The sequence below is a fragment of the Oryzias melastigma genome, linkage group LG20 (assembly GCF_002922805.2).
Source record: "Oryzias melastigma strain HK-1 linkage group LG20, ASM292280v2, whole genome shotgun sequence".
Classification (NCBI taxonomy): domain Eukaryota; kingdom Metazoa; phylum Chordata; class Actinopteri; order Beloniformes; family Adrianichthyidae; genus Oryzias; species Oryzias melastigma.
In genome coordinates, this window is record NC_050531.1 from 7454152 (window position 1) to 7472326 (window position 18175).

General features: G+C 39.4%; 1 protein-coding gene and 1 long non-coding RNA gene across 11 annotated transcripts in view; one reads left to right on the top strand and one right to left on the bottom strand.

The window, feature by feature from the left end:
- The window catches only part of LOC118600227, a 30165-nt gene extending 15616 nt beyond the window's left edge, over positions 1–14549 (top strand). For 5 of the 10 annotated variants that reach the window (XR_004949833.1, XR_004949831.1, XR_004949829.1 and 2 more), the window contains 2 exons: positions 1054–1134; positions 1239–5573. This is a non-coding gene — a long non-coding RNA (uncharacterized LOC118600227). Of the gene's footprint in view, positions 1–1053; positions 1135–1238; positions 6013–12785 lie in introns of those variants that run through there. The other 5 variants (XR_004949828.1, XR_004949826.1, XR_004949825.1 and 2 more) reach the window with 2 other exon arrangements.
- Positions 5161–9656, bottom strand: en2a (engrailed homeobox 2a). The gene is made up of 2 exons (XM_024279786.2): positions 8779–9656; positions 5161–7350 (listed from the first exon to the last, which is right to left on the bottom strand). Exons 1-2 carry the CDS (start codon positions 9260–9262, stop codon positions 7031–7033), a joined length of 804 nt encoding a protein of 267 aa, XP_024135554.1. The 5' UTR covers positions 9263–9656; the 3' UTR covers positions 5161–7030.
- Positions 14550–18175: the final 3626 nt, after the last annotated feature.

Sequence of the window (18175 nt, forward strand, 5' to 3'; positions counted from 1 at the left end):
TTTAGGGAGAAAACGCATGTTGAAACAAATATTAGAAAAAAGTGTAAATATTGTAGCTGCATGCAAATATAATGATTTAGTGATTGACTAGTGTTGGGGAAGCTTTGTTTACTTTCTATAAAAACACGCCCCTTAGAAAAAGGTAAATTAATGCTTACATTATTGGCAGATTTTCTTCAGATTAGCACACAAAAAATCCAAGAAAAAAGGTCTTACTAAGAAATTGTATTTTAAGAAAAAAAAATCTGATCACTAAGACATGTTTTTTTTCCCAAAATAAGATTACTTTACTGTAAAAATAATAATAATAATAATAATTTTCTTTAAAAAATGTTCTTTTCGCTTTCTTAAGCTTCAGTTTATGCAGTCTATTAAGGTGGATTCTATAAAGCAATGTTGTAAGTTTGCCTTTTGAAATAGGTTCCTACATATTATTCTTATAAAGTTTATGTTCCTATCCACATAATAGAAAACAGATGCATTTCTATCGACTCCTAATGATTAAATGATGTTACGTTCCCTCATAAACTAGCATTTATGGTGCATTCTGTAAATACTCGTACAAAGTAAAAATTTTAACAAGCTTCACATTGAGGTAAACAACTGTTAGTATATTCATAATTTAAGCCTCCTTGATCTGGAAACTGTTCGGTGCAGCCGCTAACAGAGACTTCCTGATTACCTCGTAATTTTCTGCTTTGTATCACATCAACGTGAAAAAAATGGAGTGATTCATGTGTGCATGTGCTCTCTTACTTTGGGTATTGGTCACAGTAGTGTTTGTGTTCTGAAGTGATGCAGTAACGTTTGAGTATCCGCACTAGTTTTCTGTAGAGGGAACAAAGTGCTGTAATCATAGATTAATGAAAGCCTTTAGTGAAACAGCTCTATGCATGCGCTTATTATGTCATCTAGCTAACACCAATTAAAAGCTATACGCTACACCAACCCAACGCTTTTTCAGAGACCCTTTTAAAGTGGCTCCCAGACGTGTACGCAATCTTAATAAACACTGAAATTAAGGATTATACCCAATCATTTCAACTTTTACAGGACTGGCTGCCACTTCCTAACAGCTCTATTGCAAAGCATCCCACATGTGTTGTGCAGTGGGGAGGATTTGCACATACAGAGGTAAATGTCCATATTTTTTTTTCTTCTCTTAGCTCTTCCCTCTCACCCTGAATGACACTTTATTATTGGCTCTTGTTGTGGTTTTCTTCCTCTCCACCGTGCAGGGAGCTGGTTGTGGACTAGGAGGAAGATGTCACACTAAAGATGGGTTTCGGTGATGATGTTGCTGCTGTTGATGCAGCATCGAGCTCTCACTTTGTGTCTCTGTCAACTATGATCCGTAACCGCAAAGTGAGTGACAGGCCAATCCCCGGGGAAGCAGGGGGCCTGAGGTGAGTCAGATGTATTCTTGACCTTGTCTAACTGTGTGTCAGCAACTAACACAAACTCAGTAAAGAGAAAGAAACACAAATAAAAGTCCAGAAATGACACGACTGTACATGCTACATCTTCATCCAGCATTTTGAAAAGCAAACAAATCTACTCAAGCTATGTGGGTTTTTTCATTATTTATCTCTCAACTGATGAGTTATGAAATTATGATTACAAAGCTCATCATATTTTCAACAAGACCATAAATTGCTTTGTGTACTCCTGTGTTCCACTGAAGTGCTGAATATTTTACTACTGTATGAATGCTGCAAACCCGTTTGAGTCGTAAACATACTTTACTCTCAACTTTTTTTATCTAACATGCAGAGAAACATAAAATGATGTTGCTTTTTATTTAAACATGTCAGAAAAGTTGTGTTTTTGTGTTGACTTGATTCAAACCTCTGTTGAGCCTTTGTGTGATGGTTTTTGTTTGAAAGGAATCAAACTTTTCCAAAACTAAACTTGGTTGGAATTCTACTGAATTCTTTCTACAAACTTTTTCTCTATTTTTTTTATCTTGTAATTAAATAAAAGTCTTGTTACCCATGCCTGTCTTGTTTAAATAAGTCAAAATGTAAGTTATTTTATATTCTATTAAAAAGGGGGGAAATTCATAAAGACGTGTGTTTTTTTTTTACTTTTTTTTCTATCGTCAAAACATAAAATATTACTTTAAATCAACATATTTTTGATTGTAATGACCTAACATATGGATTAATTCTGTAAGCAAAAATAAAAAGGTATGCATTGATGGAAATTGTGAAGTTAATGTTGCATGAATGCAATAAAGTTTCACATTTTTGCTTGAGTAAATTGGGTAAATGTGATTTTTTTTTTTCCCTGAGCATGTTTATTGTCGTTGGGTAATTTTCCCAAACTAATCATAAAACTGCATCAAAAAATAAAAAGAAAAGGGAGCTGAGTTTTAAAATGAAACAAATGATGCAACTTGTGTAATCGCAACTTAAAATCAGAGGCTAATTTTTTACATATTTTATCTAGTCATCATGTTTGGTGTTTTTTTTTCTTTTCATTTAGATACTTTGTAGTAAAATCTGTGTAGACCCAAAGCTTTTTCTACAACGTTTGCCAAAGTAAAGGCTCCTAAGTTTTGTCACCAAGCATAAAAACATCCAAGAAATGAGGGAAATATTGAAAAGGTTTCTCTAAGTATTTTTTTTTGTCCTAGTCTTCTTTTAAGTGAACTTCTTGAGCGTCTCTTTTTAGAAGTCACTCAAACACGGTGTGAGAAATGAGTTGCCCGGGTTTGACTTTACCAAAAAGCATCCCGTTCCTATTGTCTGCCAAGTCAACTTCTGCAGGCCCCAGCGCCCTGACTTCCATACATGAGAGATCAAGGGTTACCAAGGTGCTTTGGAGGAAGGAGAGCTCAATGTGAGTGGGGACAAACCAGTCCAGAAAATACTCATTTCCTCTGCATGTTTTGTGCCTTAGTGGGGATTCAGATGAACAGATTTTTATCCTCCCATCACTGTTCCTAATGAAAACTGTTGCTTCCCTTTGGAGGGGGGCTGTGGCTGCTACCTGTCGCCTGCTGTACAGTATGCGGCTCGTTAATTCTCCGAGTTTGGCCAAAAGAAAGTTTGTCCAGACTCTTGTTTATCCGGTAGTACCAGACGGAGGCACCTCATGTAGAAAAAAGGTAAAAGCAGTTCTGTCCACCTCTCATTCTTGCCAAAAAAGTTCAGCCACTGAGCCACGGCATTAACTTGTATTCTAACAAGATTAAAATATATTCGTCCTGGGGATTAGCATAGTTAGGTGTCCTTTTGCCTCTTTTTTTTTGCCTGCGCTGGTGCGTTGACAGTGGGCTTTGATCTGTGTTGCGAGGCAAGAGTCCTGGCTTGGACCTTACCATTCGAGTGCCAAGTGTGAAATTGGCCTGATGTCATCCCCATTCTTCACCTTTTACATCTTTCACCACTTTAATTATGTTTCCGCCACAAAGCCCAGGCACCTCTGAGCAGATTCCACTCTGGCCATAGGAAGCATTTAGAAACTGTGGGTAAATGACACAGTAGGGGAGGGGGAGGATGGTCGGAGAGGTCATAGCAGGATGGGGCCCTTTTGTGTTTGGAGGTGGACATTGATAGTTTCCTGATGGATCCAACACTTCGATTTTTACAGCATGAGAACTCAGAAAATTACAAAAAATATGTTCTCACAGTTTTGTTTTTGTGCTAAAGTCCAACTCTGATCATCTTTTCATCTGTTTTTAAAACATCTTTTAATTATAATTATGCAGTTTTTAGGCAAAATCATCAAAACCTGTCTCATTATCTTGGACATAGTTCCTGCAGAGGGACAGGAGTTGTTTTTTAGAAATTTGCATCTTGAGTTGTTCAAAGTAAGCCTGCCTCTATTTCCCATCATCCCTTTGTTTACACGCTCTCCCACTAGCTTACAGCCCATTATGAGTGCAAAAAAAAAAAAATGGTGAGCAATATTGTAGCTATCCAGCCGTACAATTCTGAGCTAAACGGAGGAAAACAAAGACGTGTATGGATCAGAATGGCTGTTGCAGGTCCTACAAGCCATTTCCAAATACATTTTTTCATATGCTTCTGATTTACAGTGATTTGAAAAAACAAAAACTCAATTTTGAGCTTAATTTTCTTCACAAATGTCACCCACCATGAGAAAATGCTGCAAGATCACATTAAAAACTCCAAAAACACAATTTTCATGGGAGTGGGTCTTTAAATGAAGAACCAGATGAGGTGGTTTGCACGTGAATCTCACTTCCACAAATGAGACTAATCATTCTCAGTTCCAGGAGGAGGTATCCACGAAGCCTCGCCGCTTTGCATCTCATTTGTGCATCAGTGTCCCTGTCTGAACTTCAGGCGGCTTCCTCTGCCACTGAATATTTTGATGACGGTTCCTGTTGATGATCTGAAGGAAGCATCAAAACAACAGGGGTGTGTGCAGCACATGTGCGGACGAACAGAAATGAATGGAGTCTGGGGATGTGTGTGTGCGCGCCCGTGTGCATGGCCGGAATGAAATAAAATGCAGTGATTAGATATGTGTGTAAAGCAGAGAGCATGAGTATAAAGAGTGAGAAAGCTGTGTGTGGAGAATGGGTTACTGAGGGGCGGGGAGTGGGGGAACCAGCCACCTGCAGCCATGACGGGCTTTGACCTTCATTGCTCTTTCCCTCTCCCTCCCTCCCTCTTCCTCTGCTCCCATTTCTGCCTCGTGATAGAAGCAAAGGCTCTTTTCAGAGGAGGAGAGGAAGACTGACCGTCTCGAAGACAGTGCTGGGAGCAGCCCCATCCACTCCAATGCTAGTCACTGGCCGTTAGACATGGCGTTCAAAGACTAGCGGTGCAAGTATGGAAATGCAGATAAGGCATTGTTGAGGAAACATGCCGGGGAATTGTTCAAGGCTTTCCCTTGCATAATGTTTGGATGCTTTTGCAAATGTTTCAATCTCAGAAACCCATGAATTTGATCCTCCACGAATCGGACTGGGAAGGTTTGCAGGGGAAGGGGTTATTGTGCAATGCAAATGACTTCTCTGTGATTGAATTTGTGAATATTTCATGCATTTATCTTTTATGGACAGCACGTAATGAATTTGTTTCCAAAGTCCAGCTCAAGTCCAGCACTGATTAAGGCTTACATGTCCTTCTGCCGCCAGGACTCACTTCCAGGAGCAACACAAAGAGCACAGTCTTGTTTGCGTATAATCTTCAAGGTTTATTTACTCTTCTTTTGCAGTTTTCAGGAGTCAGTTAATTACACAATTAATACATGATACAAAGTATGTACATTTTTACCAAAGAATACTCCAAACATAAAATAAAAAATAGCATTGTATTCTACAACTCTGTGTTGTAATTTTATTTAAACATGTTCATATATAGATAGATATACGCTGATGAGTAAATTCATAATGTCGTACCAGCAGTTTTTCATAAAGGCATTAAACTTGAGTAGTCTGCATTTGAAGTAATACTGCTTCTCTGATTCGGCACAGTTCTGTTTCATAAAAGGTTCCCACTTGAACTTTAAGGCAAAGTGTGTTTCGGTTTGGTGGATTTTAATTCACACACACTTTTTGCAGATATACAACAAAAGGAAAAAGAAAAGAAAAATACTTTGAAAGGCAAAAAAGTCCACAATTTGGTATGGATACAGTCTGAAACTTAGCTCAATCATACTTTTGTCAGGAGAGGACCAAAGTCTATAAACACAGTTATTTTCCCCAAGTACAACAAATTGCAGCTTCCATGCAAAGGCCCCATAAACAAATGTTCATTCACAAAGAAATAAAATAAAAACAAAAAAACAGAGAAAAAGAGTAGTTATTGCAAGATAAACAAGCAGTGTAAACACCTCAGATATCTACTCTAAAGCAACACTGGTCATTGGATAGATTTTTTTTCTCAATATAATCTATATAAATACACATATGAAGTCCTTTCAACAACAATAAGCGGTTTCCAACATTTGTTATACAGTCACTGATGGATTTGCCTACTTTGTATGATATATGGATATGTCAAAAAAAGTTTAATCTAGGATTTCCTCCAAAAAAAAAAAACACATCCAATAACCAGCATTCATCGTCAAGAGTGCGAAAATGGTTTTAATCATTGTCTTCATGCTACAGTGTTGTTCCTGTGACTGAAAAGCCAGCATTACAGTCTTTATTTCGCTACAAAATGAGTCATATATTGCTATTTCAACCTATAATCACTGCGCAGACGCATTGGTATGACGAAGGGGAGACACAGCTTTGATTAAAGACTATGAATCAAAAGCAAGGCCTAACTTAGTGTTATAGTTAAGTGGCGTGTTAGAAAAACAATCAGTTTCTTTGAGAAAAAATTAAACTTTTGTGTAAATTATTTTTTTAAAAAAGCGTATAAAGATCTACAAAATGCCCAATTAGCAGTGTTTGACACAAGCACCTCCTTTTGTCCACTTTTTTTTTTTTTTACACCAAATACGACCAAGAAAACCAATAGAAATGGCATTAAAGTCGAGTTTACACTTATTTAAATTCACAGTAGCCTGGATGCAGCAGAAAAATAGTCTTTGGACTTCAGTCTTTTTCACTTCCCTGGCAGATCGAGGGCCAGTCCTCAAAATAAAAACAATCACATTGGATATAAAAACAGGGGGGGCTGTTTGAGTGTGTGTTCCTCTTGAAAGGGGCGGGGACAACAAACAATGAAAACATACTTTTATACAACATCTTTTATAGACGTGATTTTGCAGAAATATGTCTCTGTTATTCTTTAAAACAATTTATGCTGGTATATTCTATACACTGGCCCTTTATTTTAACATTTTATTGCATTGTAGACTTGATTAAACCTCCCATAGAACGAAAAAGCACTATAATATTCCCATAGGAAGCTATGGTTTCCTTGCAAACCCAAGGATTCTAGTGACCTTTTTCACTGGACACATCCAAAATGACTGATAAGTAGTATTTTTATGTGCTGTGACATTAAATATTCCTGTATTTGTGTGATATCTCTATAAAAATCTATCATAGGATTACTATAGGCTCTTTTTCGTCAGGAGGCGTGTTGTTTCCAAATCAATCGCTGTCTGATTTTTCGTCCTTCGACGTGACGGTGGCGTGATTGTACAGTCCCTGTGCCATCAGGTGCAAGGCCAGAGTGTTCTTGGTGCCGCTGGCTTTCTTGATTTTGGCCCTTTTGTTCTGAAACCAGATCTTGATTTGGGATTCGTTCAGACCCAGCTCCTGCGCCAGGTTCTGCCGCCTCTGCTCCGTCAGATACCGATTTGTCTGAAACTCCGTTTTTAGTCTTTGCAGCTGCTCTGCGGTGAAGGCCGTCCGTGGTCTCTTGTCCTCTTTGCTGGTCGTTTTCTTCTTTGGTTTGCGGGATCTTGGCCCTGTGTGGTGAGGGGACGGGGACGCGGGGGGTCACAGACACATTTGGTTTGTCAGAAGAGGACAAAACAATAATGCGCAACTAAAAAGTCTTAAAACACAATTAAAGCTTAGCAAACGAGTGTGTAACACAAACACGGGTGTAACCTAAAAATTCTACCACTTTGCATTCATTGTAGTGCCTTCAAAAGTGTTCACAATTGTGTGCGTAAAAGACGATCTATGTATGTATAAAAAAACACCTCAAGAACTCCAAAATCCTCCAAAATCTAAAACAAAGCGTCACGTGTTTATGCCACTATATGCTTTATTAAAATTATAAACATTAATTTTGTTCTTATAATTTAGAAAGTTTAAAGTAAATAAATTAAAACTTGAAACAAGAAAAGAAAGCTATCCAAAAACCAAAGCACGCATGCCTCCCTGTTGCACTTCACGCATGCACGCTGCACACATGCACACTCACCGCCACCATCTGAAGCAATATTAGTCAATAACAGCGTAGAAGCACCGCTGACGCAGCCTAAAGCCTCTGTCCTGCAAACTTCGCTTTAAAACTGGTTCGATTGCTGCTGCTTTGCATTTTTTCCTTCCTTTGTACGCCACTTGAAAAAGCTCCTCAATGGACAAACGTGAAGAGAATGTGAGCGACTCACATTAACAGACACATTAATTTTCTATCTGGATGGAGGCCTGTGCGCCCGCGTGTTGAATCGCTTCAAAACAGTGCGCAAAACAGCACCGAAGCTGCACTAAATCAGCCAGAACTTCATGAATCAGAGTGCTGCAGCTTTACAACTCGTAGTAGTAAAGGCTCACGCCTTTCTATATGGTTACATAATGCATAGGAACAAGTTGTACTCCACTTTTTGAAAGAAAAACACTCTCGGCCTTGCATTACGCTGAGAGTCTGCGCTGCTTTTCTTCAACAAATGAATCAATTCGTATTACATATTGTTCAGATGGAACATTTTTTCACATTTTTACGCACAACTTGTGCAGCTCGAACAACAAATATGCTTATTTTGGACGCCCGTATGTTACTGTTTACAACATGCATAACTTTGTTTTGTCTTTCTATTGAAAAATATTTCAATATTACTTTAAAAAATCGTTGTTATCTAATTTTGTTTGACTTTTACTATAAATAATACAGTTTAAGTGGTTAAACCGTTTTAACATTTGCGAATTATATTATTACCGTTGTTATTGTTTTAATTTTACGATTTAATGGCACATTTATCCTCTTCTTTGTTACGCACTGAGTAAGTATTTATTGCATTTATTTTTGTTTATAATAAATGGGTTGTTTTTTGTGAATGTTCGCTCGCTCTGCCATCGGAAAATCGGTCAAGCCATCCGGGGTCAGTGTTACGGGGTAATTCAGGTTATAGCGTGCGCGCGGGGTAGTAAAAACTCATGCCACCAACCTGAAGAAGGCCGGTCCGAGTATCTGGTGCAGTAGACCCACGCTGGCCACAGCATGGGCTGCGAAACGGATGGGTTCGAGCTGGCTTGGGAACTGTCTGAGTCTGAGCTTAGGCACTGGTCTCCACTCTCCCCTAGGGGTTTCAGTGGCTCCTCGGCGGCTATAGCGGGCTTCTTCGCGCCGGTGACCGTGTGTGGAGTGGAGGTCCCCTCCGCTGGAACGGTGCTCCCCACAGGCTCGGTCTGGGGTGCGGCGGGGCTGTTGTGGCTCTCCCGCGTCGCGAGGCTCTCCTCGCGGTTTGCGCCCGCGTCCTTTCTCCGTCCAAAATCCGGCCGCAGGATGTTGTCGATGAAAAAATTGGTGACTCGGTGAGGAATCTGCAGGTTCCCCGGTGCCTGCAGGAGGGGAAGGATGGCTCTGTTGGATTCGTCTGCCGACTCCTGCCGCTCCACCACATCTCTGCTGCCGCGATCATTTTCTTCCATACTGATTCACTTTCCCCGCTTTACTCGCGTTAACCCCTTTATCGCTCGCTCCGCTGCAATAAGATTCGCGCAGAACTTCGGGGAAATAGGATTGCCCAAAAAAAGAAAACCAGCTCTGGTGAGAGAAATAAATAAAACCTCAAAGAATACGCAGTGCCCTGGACACCATGCAAAGTCTTGCGGCCGTGTCCTTTGAGAAAAGCATAATTTTAGACATATATTCCCTCACTCTCGGGTTACAACTGAAAGCTCTCAGCTAAAGCATCTGCCATTTGCGCACCAACAGATTTAGTGCTGGATTTCAGCGTGCCCAGTAAAGCCTACACCTAAACTAAACTAGGGGTAAATAAAGAGGCTCCTAAACTGATGCTCTAATACTCTCACTCTGGAGTTTTGTTCTTATTTTCAATACGAGCCCCCTAAGTGACGCTCTCCCACCGTCCTCCCAGACACGTGCCTTGGACCAATGGCATGGCAGAAACCAGGCCACATGACGCAGACTCCGGAGCAGTCCACAAACGCCCATCCTTCCCTTGTAAAGAGAAAGAGTCCCGGACTATGGGAGAGGAAGTCTAATTTAAATCCAGTGCATGCTCCGACACAGGCTACTCCCTATATTTCATCTGCATTTGAGAAACTGTGACATGTTTTATTTTATTTCTTTGGGAGTTTGGAAGCGCAGTGCGCATCGGTGCGCGTAAAACAATAGGTGATTGAAGCATCGGTTGTCAAAGTGAACCGCAAGGACCCCCGGGGTTCCTTGCTTACAGGGCAGGCATTCCCGATGAGAGGATGAAAAAAAAAACACACATTTAAATGCATCGCAACATAAATAAAATATTTTTAAAAATATTTTTTTGTAGGGGATACACGTGGTTAGGCTAAAGTGAAAACATCTTTATATAAAAATAAATCAACATTTTACGTTTAATTACCTAAAAATAAAGAAAATCACGCAAATATAAAAATAGGGTCTTAAATTAATAAAAAGAAGCTTAATGGATGTGGATTACGCACTAAATTGACATCTAAAATGCACACACAGCTCAAACTTAAAATTGTTTTTTTCTTTAATAAAACGACAAACTTGCATGCCACAGCTTCAATTTCAACTATTTAAATATCTTTTCTGTTTATTCATCTAAAATGTTTGTTTTCTTTTTTGGAAACATTGCGTTATTTGCGCATTTGAACCCCTGTGTTCGCTCTGGACTCCACTTATGTCATTTAGTTGGCAGCAAAATTCAACAGAAATGAAAGGTGACAGCCCGAGAGTCCTTCCTGTGTGATTTCAAAGGCGCAGGGAAGCGTGATGAGTGTTCCCATGTTCTGCTGTTCGCCTGTCGTGACGCTGCGCTCGACCCAGAACTGGGTCCGTATCCCTTTAAAAGAAATCAGTGATGCAAACAAACTGTTTTGTGCGCGCCGCTCCTGATCCAGAGTCGCGCCAAAGACAAAACTTTGAGGAACTTTGCTGACCAGAGCAAAGTTTGCGCTTGTTCTCCCAGGACGCCGCCGGTGGCTGAGCCGGCTCTCCACCGGCGTTTGATCCAGGATTGCGCGTGAAGGGACGCAGGGATGCGAGGAGGACCTGAGGAACAGCAAAGCAGAGACGGAGTGAGGGGCTTTTCCATGTTTCAATCATAAAAGTAGCAGATTTTGTTTTTGTTCCAAAAACAAATTTTATTCTTTTGACTTTTCTTAACATTTCTGATTAAGATACATTTATTATTATTATTATTATTATTATTGTTATTTAAGCTTTTTTTGGAACGCCGGTCTATCATCAAATGATTGTAGGCTAATATATGAAATCTGTTTGACTGCTTGTTTTAAGTAGAATTTAAATGAGTATGCATAGTAACAAACAAAAAACATTTAGTTTAAACCATGATTAGTGTTTTATCCAATATTAAAATGCTTTAAATTGTATTTTTACGCATAACCTATACAACGGTCATGCCAGGTGTAATTATCTGTAATTTCAGTTAGTCTGTGTTTGTGTGGGAACTCGCACAGATGCTGCACGGTTAGGCCAAACTGGAGGAATCTTAGCATCCTATTTTTGCTTTATTCCAAACTGGATGTGCAGCAGAAGCGGCGAATGTGCTCCATCACAGAGAGTCCAATCCACGCAGGGAAAGTTGAGAGTGAAAGATGTAATTAGACAGGCCTCTCTCATGCTGCGATTGTTTCTCGTTTGTGAGGGGAAGTGCAGATTAATGTTCAGCGCCAAATAAGCAGCAGACAATGGAGCCACAGACAGGCCGCTACCGCCTGGGCTTGGCCTCTAACCTCACAGCAACACAGGGATGTCTGGAGGAAATGACACCATTGCAGACTCTGAATTGCAACAAAAACCTTTGTGCACTGCGAAAACCTGCAGATTTCAATGCCCCCACCCATTTGCATTTAAGCCATAATCAGGTTTTTGCTTCAACGGTGCAGGACTTTTGCAAATTTGTATTATAAAATAAAACATTTTTTAAACAAAGATTAAAACTACTTTGAAATAAAGCTTTTAGTTGATGTTTTATTTAGTTATTTATCTTAAGTAAACAATCTTTTTCTTGTCTGTCCACTATAGTTGCTTTAATTTTAAAAAATAGTTCCTATTTTAGTTAAAATAGTGAATTAATCCTTACGATTGAAGTTGCTATACAGCATTTATATATGATTCACTTTTCAGCTAAAAAATATTTTCTTGAACACTGCTCAGGTTGATTTAAGGTTAAAGTTAAATATTATAAAACTGCTTCATAAATTATATTTCCCTAATTCCTTTTCTTTAAATTTAAGGCTCACTGAGACGCATTTCATTGTTATAATGCTGCAAACATTTCATTTTTCACTTTAGCTTCTAGGTTAAATTCGGTTTGTTGGCTCCTTTTACGCCGACTAAACCCATTTTTATTATTTAAATCCTTATTTTTTATATTATTATTCATGCATTTATTACCATGACCTACTTTGTGAGCTAAACTTTTTAAGAAATAATGTTAAAACGAGGAAAAAATCAACAATTTTTGTGCGCAAAATAGCTTTTTCCAAGTTCCTTAGCTATAAATGTGTGTTTTGGTTCAATCTGCGCATCGCCTTTTCACACATGATTCACTGCTGAAACATCCGTGCAGCTGTTTCTGCAAAATCAAATCATTTTACGTGGAGCAGAGGCCTCGTCCTGCAGTCGTCTCACATGTTGAGCACAAATGCATTCATCATATTCAGGCGTTATTGAAGATAGCAGAATAAAAAAAACTAAAAAATGCGTTTTTTCTATATATTATGTTGAATTGTTGTATTTTAAAGTTTTTTACTTGTTTTACTTGTGTTTCTGTTTTTCACCAAAAACAGTCAAATTTCTGCTGGTATACATCACATTTCTATGCCTCTATTTTATATTCCCTTATAGCTCTGTGCCCCCCTCCCTTTCTCCTGCTCCTGGAAATCAATCGTATGCACAGTGCGCATGTGCTCTGTCCTTGAGTTCCTATAACCTATTTTTTCTGTATTTTCTCGGTAGGATTGTGTTCTACGTCACCAGCGCTCAGTGCTGTGGAGTACTACAAAAGGTGACGCGCAGAAGGAGGATTTGTGAATGGACGCCGTGATGTGTGCCAGCTCACAGATCAGAAGGCGGTGGGACCTCTCCAGATGCATCCCGGGGCCCAGCGCCCCTCCCTCTGCCGGTCACCATCCCTGCCTCCAGATGAATGGGGGCCTCTGAGATATCAGCTTTGTCACCATTGCAGGGGTCGCACCAAATCCTCCTGCTTCCTGTCCCTTTCAAAACCTGAAAGCGCGACTCTCCATTTGATGATCCTGCATGATTTTTTTTTTGGCTGTTGTTAATTTTACATAGAAAAAAATATAAGTGCGCGCCCTATAAATGGTGAAATATTTTGGAAAACAGTTGCACCTGTGCGCCTTTGTTTTCCCAAAGAACAATAGATTCTCCAAAGAGTGTTAGAATTACGCAGACAGATTTGGGAGACAAGTGAACACATTTTTGCGTTTTCGTGTCTAAAGTAGCAAGTATGCAATTTGCTGCACAATTACTGCTAAAATCTTCTTCCAAATACAAAAAAAAGTTAATTGTAGTTTTTACGCAAACTGTTTGCTTCTCAAACCTCTGCTTATTTAGTCGTGGAACATTAACGTGTTGTGGTTTGACTGCGTTAAAAGAAATCCTCTGGAGTCGCCACGCAGTCAGCCAAGGGGGCTGCTGCTCCTTGTTTGAGCCCTTTATAGGTTTTAATAACTCTTAATCCGTCTGATCGCTGTGGCGTAGATAAGTCTCATTTGAATGTGGATTGTTCTTCAGCAGAGCCCCGTTTTTCTCCACACAAGTCTCAAACAAATGCAACACCCTGAGCGCAATTAAGGTCTCAGCTACATTATAGGAGGATAATTGAATGCAGCTCAGCTCCAATCAGTAAAATTCAAAGAAAAAACAATTTGATGATTACTAATAATTGTACAAATATGGAAAAAGTGGAATTTTTGAATATCTAGATCATTTTTAAAAAGTTCAAAGTCGTGCGTAAATTTAGTCATTTAAATTTTTAACCCATTTATAAACATACACAAACTAATTTTAAAATACAATAAAAAGTTTCAGTCTTAGACTAAACTTAAAGAAAAATAACTTTTAAAAAAATATTCAAAAGTAATTTAGATTTATTTTAAATTAAGTTATTATAAAACACCTGAATCTTTGTTCCTTAAAGCTCAACTGGTGTCAGCTCTCTGTCCCCCTCACGGTTTGGAAGTTTCACGTCTGACTCAGTGGAATGAAGTCCACGTGGTGCCTATTTCTGGAAGTTTTATGGCTTTACATTCTCAGTCAGTCACACAGAACAAATAAGCTGCCGTGCGTCAAGCGGGAATTAAACGAAGAGTCAGTTGAAGAGGCGCCAAAAAGAGGCAATTTATGACCAAAAATATTAACAAAAGACAGAAAAGTTATGAAGAAGCAGCTTCATGAAGGAGATCAATCGCCTCATTTATTTACAAATGTGGAATTTGGATTGTGCGGCTTTTGGGTTTGTGCGCATGCCTCCTGCACCTGTTCTTTTCAAGGAAAAGAGGAACAAGTGGCACAAGGACAGGTGTAAAGAAAAAAGAACAAATTTGTGCACCTAAGGAGCCATTTTCCAGACCAGATTAAGGAAAATCTAGCAGTAAGAAGTGCGTCAAATTAAATTTATTGGAAGTTTACTGGATGACGTGACTCATATTTCTGTCTTTAAGTTCAAAGTGATCAATAAAAAGTGGAAAAAAGTGATAATTGAAGCATCACAGATTTTTATTTTACTCTAATAACACAACAGGCAAATGAAGGCTACATTTATTTGATTGTTTTCAGTTACTTTCCTCTCTTTCCCTTCTTTCCCAGATCGGATTTATTTGAGAAACAATTCAGATTATGCTTCGCGTCCAGCCAGCAGCTTTAATTATAGAGGACGGAGGTCAGTCCCAGGCCGCCACTCGACCCCTTCTCCCTGTGTGGCACCGCGCCCTTTGCTGCCAAACTCGCCAAAATAGTGTGGGCCTCCCCCGAACGCGCCATGTGCCACCGGCTCCGGGTCACCCCCTGCGCACCTGAGTTGTTTTTACCCCCCACTTAGCTGACATGTCGTGAATTTGTCACTTATCAGGAAAACCAGAGAACTGTTGCGTGACTTTCCCGCACTGGGTGTTCGGCTGCCAACTTTGCGCGCGTCTCACGCAGCCATGCAGGCCTTTATCACCTGCGCGCGCGAGGACTAATTGCGATTTCTTTGACACTGCTCAAGCAGGTGACACTGTGAAGATGACACCTGTTCATGTTAAATGTTCTGCTCAAACAGAAAAAAAACATTCGTTTAGTTCCTCTCACTTGAAAACTTTAAAAGTTATTTTATTCCTTTTTTGTTTGTTGATGTCATACCTCTCAGGTTACAATGGAAATGCCTTGATTTATTCCACCACCCTTCATTAAGCTGGTATTCTTATTACCCCAGTCGATTTTACAGAGTCTGATCTGGGCTGTAAGGGGCTGTTGGTGTGTTTAATTTACACTGGGAAGGATTTGTTTGGATGGCATGCATAATAAGTCATTACCTGGCGTTTATGCTGTCTTTTTTATTTGATTTTAGCAGGAGAAGGAGCTGATAAAACCACGATTAGGAGGATGTTGCTGCTGGTTAAGGTCAGATTTAGTATTTTATTTTTATTTTTGGGGACTGTCCTGCAGTTTAACCTGGGGTAAAAGGGGTAACTAAACAGGGTGGAGTTGTGACAGAGAAGGATAGGCAGAGAAAGCAGCCATTTGAATGGGATCTGAAAGGTAATTTAAGCTAAAATGGAGTCCACTTCAAGCTTACCCCCCCTCCCCACATCCCACCAACTGCCCCCATGGCATCCACTGTAATTAATTATTCCTGGCCGGCACTGGGAGAGGCAATAAGCGAGGGCAGAGTACAGGAGTGGACCCCCCTCTGGTGTAATGGAGACTCAGTGGACCTAAACGACACACACACACAAACACACACCCACAGACACACAATCTTTCATTATCTATCAGAGAGCAGGACATTAATGCCACCAAAAGACCTTTTGGCTCAGAAATCAGAGCAGTGATTTTTTTTCCCCACTCTCAATCCATTTCATTGACCTTTTCTATCATGCATGTGACTCAGCCCACTCTCTGCCCTGTGACATAAATATTACAAGAATGATATTCCTGCCAGCGTTTAATAAATGATCCTTTTCTGTCCGAAAGTGTGCGTTCATCAGCGGCTTTAAGGGAAAACGCACACATTTACATTATCGATAGGAACTTTCTCTGCATTTTTCAAGCTTATTTCCTCAGATGTGTGAAGCACAGCAAGTGTGTGTGTTTCATTAACAAACAAAGAAGGCAGTAAATGAAGCCTCTGCTTGATGAAGACCAGCTCCTGGAGGGCATTGGTGTTCCCTGTTCCTCCACTAGGGGCTGCAGAAGTCATGTCCAGACAGTCCAGACCGTCTTGGAGGATAAACACTGTCATCTGGTGGCTGTGAAGGCCATCACTTCTGAGGAGACACCTTTGTTCTGGTTGCTCTTTTTTCTGTTATTGCTCAGTTCATTTTAGTTCTTTTTACTTAAACTGCAGCATCAAAACACATGAGTTGATTCTAGAAAACCAAACATCACTTCAAGAGCAGAAGAAGGGCTTAAATCTCCAATCATAATTGGAATTGGTTTATTTCAAGCAATCAAATTAAAAAAAAAGAAGACAACCAAAAGAGATGTTATGATTAGATGATAAATCATGAAATAAACCAAAATTGAAAGTAAAAGCAGAGAAATATGCATATACACATCTAAATAAACTTGTAAATAATGACATTTTTATTACTTTATATGATAAATGGACACATAAATAGTTATAGATACAATAAATTGAATTAATTAACTATTTTACTTGTTTTTTGCATCATAATCTAGTTTGTAAATTCTAATTAGAGTTATTTATTCTTCACCAATCCAAGTGCAAATAATGTATCAAATCCAAGAGTTTTAATAGTTTTAAATAACAATGATAAATGACAATACACTATTTTAGAAAGTCATGCAAGAGAGCGTGTTGCTTTATGATGATGATGATGATTAAAGTATATTTAAAGATTTTATTCAAAGAAATAAGAGTCATAATTTCTAAAAACACAGATTTTTGAATGGAAATTTGTCCAAATAAATGACAAATTTAATTTCTATATATACTTTAGTTTCCTCAAGAAGCACTCTGAACCTTTAATAAAGTAGAAAACTGTACATAAGAGCATTTATTTAGATTAAAAAAGTAATAAATCCGCTAAAATGTGATGATAAATTAGACTTTATGGAGAATGTTTCAGTAATAGACGTCTTTATCAGTACAAAAAAACATATTTTAGTGGTTGGTTTGACAAAAATAAAAGCTGACAGGTGAAATTGAACAACTGCCTGTTCTTTGTTGTTCAATTTATTAAAATTGATAAACTTTTTAGCACTAACTCCTTTATTTTATTTATGTTTTATTGTGAAAATCTATTTTCCTGTTGATTCATTACACAAATTTACGGGATTAAACGTTTCCTTTCTTTTCAAACATATGAGGAACACAGAAAGATAATCTAGTGATGGTAAACTTAACAAAGCTGCCATTTCTTTTTTTTTTTTTTTTTGCCACAGACGTTGACTCAGTCTATTACATTTTACGGCAAAATGGCAGGAATTTTCAAAGTCACAAAGGTGCGGCACAGACACGTCTGCCAGAGCAAAGCTATAGATGGCGCAAATCAATACATGGGCCCCTGCTTGTCTTGTCTGATTGCCTTGAAGGGAGGATGGAGGGAGCGCAGGGAGAGGAGAGCCGGGGTGCTTTTGGCAACCAGGAGGCGCTTTAATGGAGTCTTTCAGTTTGCTGTGGCTGGAAATGAAAGGAGGTTGAAGCCTGGCCAATTATTCTGCCTGAGAAGAGACTGAACAGGGAGAGGGAAGAGGTGGCGTGTGGCGCTGGATGGTTGCCCCGCCAGAGAGATGGGAGAAAACGGATGGATAAATAGTTAGAGATGGTTATATCAATGCAAAGACACATAGATGTACAGAGCGGCTGCCAGAATGAGGGCCTGATTCAAAATAGCCCACAGATATTGGCCCCGTTCCCAGAAATTTCCCCCAGTGCAAAAGGTTAACTGTCAGTCCCCCACTAGGTATAAATAGGAGTCTGCCCTCCGGAAAGGCGTGTTCAGAGAGGGGGTAGACGGAGGCAGCTGGAGGAGGGGGGCAACTCCTCATGATCTCCATGACACACATGGGAGGGGGTAGTTTCAGGGGTTTTTTGAAGAGGGGAGGGTCTGACTGAGAAGAGGAAGGAAAGATGCATCCAGGATTCTTCAGAGAAT